The sequence below is a fragment of the Ruditapes philippinarum genome, unplaced genomic scaffold (genome assembly GCF_026571515.1).
Source record: "Ruditapes philippinarum isolate M1 unplaced genomic scaffold, ASM2657151v2 ctg32_1_1_1_1, whole genome shotgun sequence".
NCBI lineage: Eukaryota > Metazoa > Mollusca > Bivalvia > Venerida > Veneridae > Ruditapes > Ruditapes philippinarum.
In genome coordinates this window covers 913,803-923,663 of record NW_026860502.1, presented here as the reverse complement: position 1 = coordinate 923,663, position 9,861 = coordinate 913,803, and the positions used below count along the sequence as shown (strand labels likewise).

Here is a 9,861-nt window from a genome sequence, read left to right as displayed (position 1 = left end):
AAAATTCGATCAAAGACAATGAGATTCAAGGCTTAAGTTTACGTGCATTTGACTGAGTGAATCACGCATGCCAATACGACGGTACTTGGCAATGCGTCACATTTATTCAAGCACGATGAGAAAAAAACTGAACTCACAGTCCCACCACAACATCCGAGTTTTGCTCACTTTCTGAAAATAGAGCAGACTGGCTGTTGATTTACATTTAATCATGACGATAAAATAATCTATGTAGATAATATTGCCCCCGAAACAATTGTTTCAAATAAATCGAAAACGAAATAGTAAAAACCAAATTCTATATATCACATTTTTCGTTGTATTACTCACATATATATGAATAATCATAATAGGAAATAGTTGGCACACATATATCCATAGTAATTAGTGATAAAAACATTTTCCAAATAACATTTTGCCTTTTCGTTTTTTTGATTTTAGTTCTTTTTTTTGTTTTTGTTTTTTTTACATAATTTATCTACGGGTAGACATAAAATAAAGACAAATTATGATTACATCAAAAGATTTATTTGTAAAGTACAAAAACTACTGCATAGAAATGTGAAGGAATAATATACATTGTATCTTTGATGTGTGTACATAGTTTAAAGCAGCACACCCCTGGATTTGTACATTTTTATGGACTTTTTTCTTTGAAAATGAGTTATTATTTTTGGAGATGTTGTCAAGTGTGCTAATCTAGTGTTTAAACCTAATATACACAAAAAACATTTTATAAATGTGCAGAAAATTTTTCGAAGACAATGGGTACACACTGTTTATTGTAAATTAAAATAACATTAGTTAGTACATATAAGATCATTTATTCAGACATGCGCAGTTACATTCGTATTTTTTCTTTCAAAAATACCAAATAGAAAACTTTAATAGCAAAGGAGAATATATTGTGACTTACTAAGTAACTGAAAAATCTTATTATAAAAAACATTAAGTGTATAATCCATACGTAGAATAAAATATATGTTAAAAACTGTATCCATTTTTGAAAAAAAAGGATTTTTAAAAAAATGAGAAAAAAGAGAAAACTTTCAAAATAGGCTTATATGCATGGACATGACCAGTGTTAGCAAGAAATAAAAATATAAAGATTACATAAAACAATAACAAATTCTCACCACATATGTCTAAGAAACAATCTAGAGCATCTGATACCCTGGTCCCGTGTTCATTATCAAAATTAAATGATCCTGATTTAATTTTCATTGTATTATGAAACTAGAATTGATAAATTGATGCTGATTTGTAGAAAAAAAACATATTGTAGAATAACATACACATTATACTAAAACAAAAATACAGTTATAATTTAATCAAAATAAAGTATACATAACATATGTAAGAGTTTCAAATTTCAAGTACACACTCTATACATTTAATACAATTTTAGACTCTATCAGGTTACATTATGAGGATATAATGATACTACAATGTCATGGCTCCCGATGAAAAACTTAAAATACTTGCACCATAAACTGATCTCTATATGTGTCATCAGCGTTTCCACGAACTTTAGGAATTCGTGGAACAGAAATAGGGATTACTAATTTAATTCATCTAACGTATGTTTACGCATTCTTATTTACTTCCCTTTAGTCGAATATGATCTTAGAGAGAGAAAAGAAACTAAATATGCCGAATCTTTCTGTATAAATATAGTTAGTTACATATAACACTAGATTTTTTTAGATAAAAGTAATTAAGATTAGCCGGATCTGTAGTCTCCGCCGATACTTTCGTGGACTTGAACTCAAACAGAGCATGATCTGGCTCCTAGAAGCTAAAGTACGAGTACGGTCTTTCTGCGATAACACGCGCCCTGCACTCCTGACCTTCGACCTCAATGGTGGTCTGTGTCAAGGGTACCCACGTCTTCACGATGAGCCCTATATACAAGTGGCAAAGGCCACAATTCCCACTATTTTAATATCTATACACGTATGTAGATGTTGTACATACATTTAATTGTTTGAAAAATAAGTAGAAGAAATAATCTTTACTATTCTACTCACCCTTGTACATTGGTTTACAGGAAGTGTACAAATTAAAGCATTGCTTTGTAGAATAATATATTATGTTAACATAAACTTGTTAATCAAGACTGTTTCACGGTGCTACATCGTGAAAAAATGATAACTATCATATCATATCGGCATTTGAAGTGTAAACTATGTTATAATCAATATTTGGATCAACTGTAAAATGTCCATATTTTGTTTATTATCTAGAATTTCAAAAACATGGTTCTATATTTTTATCAAGTATATATTTAATATTAAATCTATGAAGATAAACAATGGAGAATATTTGAGTTTTTAAAATTGATCCCGATCTTGATCCTGAGTGAACACATATGGGAGCTGAAATTGCATACATTATATGAAGTATGCAAATCTCTAGCTAACAGTAATGTTGTAATTTCTATGTTTTTACGCATTATATATGTACATACCAAAATGCCCATTATGCATCACTCATTCCTCAAAAGCATTTTTTGGGCGTATTTATATAGTTTTCAAAAACTTACTCATAGGCCAATTGTTTTAATCATCATTTTTATCTGTTGCTTTTTAACAATTATTCATACAGTAAAAGTGATTTAATATTTTGAGTGCAAGTCAATTTTGAACTGCATGTTGCTAAAGTTTTTGACAAAATATTACACATTTATCTCTAAATTGTTCAGGTTACAAGCATCTTACATAACCTAAAACAATTATTTAAATTTATAAAATTCATATTTGTCCTTTCTAAAGAAGTAAAACTTTCTTCGTATCTGAAACAAAATGTACCTTTAACATGTTGTCAGATATGCATACCCCACAATGTCACCACTTTTAATGATGTAGTTTTGTTCACATTCGAAAATATAATAAGATAGAGAATTGATGAAAAATGAATAACAACTTGTTTAAGATCCTTTTAAACATATGTCAGATCTTTTTACAATGCAATTTATAAATTTTAAAACGAATCTCACACGTAAAAATTAATTCAAATCTTAAAGCAGCATATCTTCAGATTCATGCTAACTTTCATGAAATTTTTTAAAATGTGTTTAAAAGCAAAATATTGTTAAGTGAACAAAGATAGTTTTATACATTGCAAACGGCGCTTACAATCCATGTAAATTACCAAAAGAGGTCAAAATAGGCAAAAAATGATCTTACTGCGTTAGTAACACAGTAGAGATAGGGTGATACATATTACAAAATCATACATTAATCGCACATAACATGTAAAACAATATTACTTGAATCTTAAAACTTAAATAGTCTTTTTTTTTAAAATCTTAGTACATATTTCTCAAGTTTGATTTTCTTGAAATATGTTGGAATATTAATATTATATTAAAATGATTATATATGTAAACGCGGGTAAATATTGAACTGTGCATGTTTTAATTTACCCATGAATAATTGTTTCAGAGTTTATAGTTGTTTAAATATAACATTATTCCAAGTCGATTATATCAAATGTATACGTATTTAATACTAAATCGTGCATAGCTAATCTATATACATAATTTATAAATCAGAACATAATATACAATGTACAAAATATGTAAATACATTAAGTAAAACTATCATATCTGTGTCAAGCTATTCAAAGTTTGAAATGACTCATTCGAATATGTTTTAATGTTTATTTAACATGTATATATTCAACTATATTTATTCATGTATATAATACATACATATACTTTAACAATAAATAGCGCATGTTTTACGCGTGTCAAATTACTCTAAAGTTAAAAATAATTTGGGACGAATATTATCTTAGGTTGATTATTCATGTATATAATACATACACATGCTTAAACAATAAATGTCGCATATTTTATGCGTGTCAAATTAATCTAAAGTTAAAAATGATTTAGGACGAATGTTATATAAGGTTGATTATACATGTATATAATACATACATATACTTAAACAATAAATAGCGCATATTTCACTCGTGTCAAATTATTCAAAGTTAAAAATATTTTGGAACGAATATTATCTTAGGTTGATCATACATGTATATAATACATACATATACTTAAACAATAAGTAGCGCATATTTTCCTAATTATCAATTATTGAAAGTTAACAATAATTTGGCACGAATATTATCTTAGGTTGATTATACATGTATATATATATATTTTATTTTATTTGAGTCTCATCCATATTTAACAATTATAAGAGACATATAAAATTACAATTACAATATGGTCATTCTAAAAAGAATTATCTGATATACTATATGTTTACATATATGTTTACATATACAGTAAAGTTCCACCAAAAAGACCACACAAAATGATGGCCCCAACAGCGGAAAGGTCCCATCAGCGAGCCACTTCAGCTCCATAACTTAAACTCTGGTTCTTTATATTGCCGAAATTTGCATGATTTTGAAACATTCAAGGTGGTCTTATTAGTGGAACTCCACTGCATATACAATTAATGAACAATATACATGAATATACGCTAAGCAGTAAGCAGCATTTATAGAACACCGAAGTGTTAACCTTATGATGACACTTCGTTGCTCCACCCACACTATGACTGCACATAAACCAGACATCAATATTTTCCATATAGTTAGGCAGTTAAAAATTAATAGGACACAGTTGCTAATCCAAACATAAAATTTATCTAAAATTTATCTAAAAACAAGCTGACATGTAAAACACTTAAAATTCTGTCGTAAGTAATGATCAGCCCTCTAAAACCAAACTTCCTTACTTTAATAAGATTAGAAATGAGAACTAGATTAGCAACCATGTCTTATCATGTGATAAAAAAAAACCTAACTATTATTAAGAAAATCCTACCCATGTATAAAATTAATTTATTTCGACATTTTACTACCATATATCTGGAGACACCGCAAGTCTGAAGATATATACAAGTATTGTCAAAGCAAATATTATCTTATATTTTATATACAATACTTATTTTATAATGTTTAAAATCATCTACTGAGTCTCAAGTGTTGTGATACATATATCTATTTCGAATGTTAAGAATTTGATAACAGGATTTTGCCGCACACTTAAGAATATTTGGATTGGAGAGTATAAAGTATAACTGTTCATCATCACTTAAGTTTTCAAACCCACTATCTATTTCTATAGCTTTTACAAACAGGTCGAACCTAATGTCAGAATAAACATTGCAGTACAACAACACATGTTTTTAATTTTCTACCCCTAAATGGCATAAAGGACAATTTCTATCATTTACTGCCAGACGCTCATATCTACCAGTCTCTAGCCTAATTGGGGCTACTCCACAGCGAAATTTAGCATATGCAGATCTATGTTTGCTATGCAGTATAGTTTTGACATATTCTTCTGTCTCATAGCTAAACTTGAAGTTTCTATATGTTCTTAGTTTATTAAGACCACAATTGCTAGAACTATATATCAGGTGAAGTGATTCAATCTATTTGTCTAGATATTCACTGAAAACATTGTCTACAACTGTTCCTAACAATTTTTTCTTGTGTAAATGTACATGTTCAATAGCAATATAATCACCACAGTTGTACCTTATCAAAATATCTTGTACTCTATAATTCCAGTTTTTACAGTTGGTACCAGACACATATTTACAATGTTTAAAGATCGTTTTATTCAGACGTGAATCTGGCATATTGGAAAATCTACATAAAACATTAATTACACATTTTACCTGCTTAGCAAACACTGGTTCCCAGCCCATGTCACCAGCAACAGCAGAGTTGGGGGGTATATCTACCTGTACCCAAAAAGAACCTCATAGCTCTGTTTTGGACGGCATCAATACATGCAAACTGTTTTGTTCCCCAAATGGAAGCCCCATATGCTACTACCGGCCAAACTAGCGAGTCGTACAACTTTTTAAAAACATGGTAGGGCATGCCACCCATATGTTTGAATTTAACAATTAAAAGGCCCAAGGCTCTACCTGCTGCTTGTGACACAAACTTTGCTGTTACATTTTAATCTAAGAACTCATTCAATACAAGACCTAAATAAGTATATTTGTCTGTATAGTCTAACACATTGCCATTACATTTAAATACATACTCAAATATAGACATAGATGATGTTCTAAAGTGTATAACATTACTTTTAGACATATTAATAGACATATTGTTAATATCACACAAATGACACAAGGTATTCAACATAATCTGCAAATCATTTTCATATTTTGCTAGTAGAACAATGTCATCTGCATATAATAAGATAGATACCTTAGTACCATCATTTAATTCTAAGCCCAAATCTAACGAGTTTATAGTTAAGGCAAGGTCATTTATAAAGCAATTAAAAAGGACAGGTGACAAAATGCATCCTTGTCTCAAACCAATCTTAACATCAAACCATTCTGTTTTATAGCCATTAATTTTAACACATGAACTTACATTAGCATACAAAGATTAAATGGCTTTTAACATTCTATTATTAACACCCATGTTAGCAATACGGTTCCACAAAACAGAGCGGTCTACAGTATCATATGCCTTTTGAAGTCAATGAAGGCCGCAAAAGTAGCAGTTTTTCTCTTTAGTCGTGACTCAATAAGTGTTGTTAGGCTATGTAAATGATCTGTAGTACTTCTCTTTTTTTCTGAAACCGTTTTGCCCTTCTGCAAGTAATTCATTATCTTCAAGCCGTTTTGCAAGTCTATCATTGAGAACTGAACAATATAACGTGTACATAGTTGGGGCCAAGGTAATACCCCTGTAATTCGATGGATCCCTTGGATCTTTAGTATTTGATTTCGGAATGGGCGTAATAATACCTTTACCCCAGTCACAAGGGACATAACCAGTTTCAAAACATACATTAAAAAGCTTATGTAAAACTAAAAGTGCAGTATCATTTCTAAAAATTTCACATGGCAGGTCGTCAACACCACTTGCTTTATTTCTACCTGATTTTAATATTGCACCACGAACTTCAAAAATAGAAATATTCCTGTTTAATGCAGATGCCTCAGGCTCAGACAATACAGAAGTACTAGTACCATTATTTGCTGTAGTTGTTACATCATTATATAAAATTTCAAATCTATTTTTCCATGTATAAAGTACATAACCAATATTTGTATTTACAGACCCTTGCTCATCTAATACTTCTAGGGGTATTGGCTTTGATTTAGCACTAGACACACCAGGCTTTCCTATTGTTTTCCAAAATTTATTCTGGTCTTGCTCTACATAACAAAGCATATCTTCTTGCATTTTGTACCAAAACTGTCTCTTTGCTCTTTGCACAGCCCTATTATATTTTTAGCGACAAGAATTATAGTGCATTCTTAATTGTTTTTTAATGTTTGTAACAGTACAGTTTACCCACTTTTTCCTCAGCTGCATATACAATATTCCACAAGTATGTTAGATCTTCACACCACCAAGGTTTCTTAACCCGTCTGTGTTTATTTAAGCAACCAAAATGTACAGTTTTACTAGGTATTTTATCTAACATCTCATTTTTAATAGTTTTACATAATGAGATATAAGCATCATCTACACATTCCTGTGTTCTTACACATTGCTCTAACTGATCAACTAAGCTCATTATATACCTCATTCTCAGACAGAAAGTTTTCTGGGATTCTATTAGTAAGATACTTTGTTTGCTCATGAGACTGTTGGTTATTTACAGGTTCAAACCCCTTGTCAAACTCATAGCATATATTCCATAAAAGAAGGCAGTGATCCGGTATACCTACTGGGTGTGGAAATTGTACATTTGAAACAAGACTTGATGATCGTATAACTTCAAACTCATTAAACATGAATAAAAGTCATCATGACTTACTAAACAATAATCTACTACAGAACAGCCCTGTGGGCGAATGCACGTGTAATCATTTGTTTTATAATTTCTGCATACAAGTTCATACAAGCTCTGATACAGAGCTTCTTATTAAATTTTCAATGAATTGATCGCTTGTACTCCATCAGTATGTTTGATTTAAAGGTCGTCAGTTTGAGTGGAAGCACTTTCAAACTGTGATTGTATCGGAAACAAAAGGCCCAGCAAATGAGGCTCCTCTGCAATTGATAACACAACTTCTATTTTTTGCTTTGTAATGCGTCTGTTCCGAAGTATTCGAAGAAAATACGAATTTGCACCCCAGATATTGTCTTTCTTCACATATTCGCTTATTTCGTCCAAGTTGTCTTCACTTATTAACGAGTGCTCAAAAAAGTATTCGGCTAATTTATCAGAACGCATGGTCTTCAACAATTCAGTTCTGTTCCTGCGTATATCAACTGTTTCGTTGCTTAGCGCCTTTTGTTTTTTATTTCTCACTTTATGGTAGGGGTCCTGGCTAAATGATGACGGCTCTGTAAGTAAGGAATCGTCTTTATCATCTACAGAAAATGCATTTGCGTTGCTATCACTGCTATCAAAAGATAAGTTGATTTCTTTATCTGGTTCTAATACTTCTGTCTCATCATTGCTTCCGGGTTCATCGCAAATTCCATTGTAATCAACACCCTTATTTATATAAACGTCAGATACGTTGTTAATCATACCGGTATCTTTGATCTTAAAGTTGAAAATTTTGTCTTCATTATATAATGATAAACTATTTTCATCTTTCTCAGTGTACATTTTGTTACACATATTATCACATTGAGGATCATTTGCTCTCGTTGAATCTGCAGAATGACTTTCTACTACGTCAGCACCGGTGACGTCAGATATATCAGTTGAGCATGTCTCATTTGTAAAACATACGTTCGAGTTCTCCTCGAGAACTTCTTCAAATGTTTGTCTGTAAACATCTTTACCTAAAATATTTAACTTAGTTTACATCATCATCAACAACATCATAATCATCATCACAATAATTCATCATCATCATCATCATCATTATCATCAACATAATTATCATCATCATCATTATCATAATAGTCACCATCATCAGCAATGTTTTGATCTAATCAATTAAAGACTTCTTATGCATTTACTTTATCCTTTACATAATGCACACATAATGCTTTCAATATCAACAATTAATTGTGAATTTGCACTATGAACCACATGTTACACACATAGAGAAATAAACGCGTTACATGTTTGAAAACCATCCAGACAAAGAAAATAATCATAACATACCTCCTATTGCTAAAACAGTTCTAAAACTTCCTGTAACAAGTAAAAGCTCGATATGAACATTCTTCTCAGCGTCCTCTTGAATTTCAAATGTTTCGTTGTTGAAGGTACCCTTTACCTGATTCATTGAACATAATTATTTTAAATAACATATCATTAACATTTCATGAATTTTCTATATAGTTTTCATAGCGTTTAGTCTTTGAAAAAATGGCAATGTTAGTCGCATGGTGTATACTCATCTTTGATATTGTTCTTTAATTGTTTTAAAATTGTGATCATTTATGAAACTTAAAGTCGGAACTTTTTAAAACTATTTAAATCTATTTCAGACAACAAATAAGCATTTCTTTTAAGAAATGGTGAAATATTCAATTTGGTTCGACAGCACGCTATGTGGAGTGGTTTATAATTCTTTTTTGTATGCATACTTTACGTATGCCCAAGTATGCCTGACATTTATGTACATTTTTTATTTGTAATTACATATGCATATATATCTGGATACCTTGTCACCGATTTCTGTCAACTTTATGGATATCTGTACGGTCGATTTGTTTCGGATGTTCAGAAAAAAAAGGGATTGTAAAAAGGGGCCCTTTTTGTCCCAGAAATCATTTTTCGGTCCCAAAATAAAACTTTTGGTTTTTTTAAATCCCATTTGGGTTGCGAAAAGTTTGGGAACCTTTTTTGAAAAAAAATAAACGAAAAAAGGGAAATTTTTTGAA

General features: G+C 30.6%; 1 protein-coding gene across 1 annotated transcript; it reads right to left on the bottom strand.

Annotated features, from left to right (window-relative positions):
• Positions 1 to 506: 506 nt before the first annotated feature.
• On the bottom strand, positions 507 to 9,625 carry LOC132760349 (uncharacterized). Its single transcript, XM_060752326.1, has 2 exons — positions 9,137 to 9,625; positions 507 to 8,808 (listed from the first exon to the last, which is right to left on the bottom strand). The coding sequence occupies exons 1-2, from the start codon at positions 9,258 to 9,260 to the stop codon at positions 7,982 to 7,984; spliced, it is 951 nt and encodes a 316-aa protein (XP_060608309.1). The 5' UTR covers positions 9,261 to 9,625; the 3' UTR covers positions 507 to 7,981.
• Positions 9,626 to 9,861: the final 236 nt, after the last annotated feature.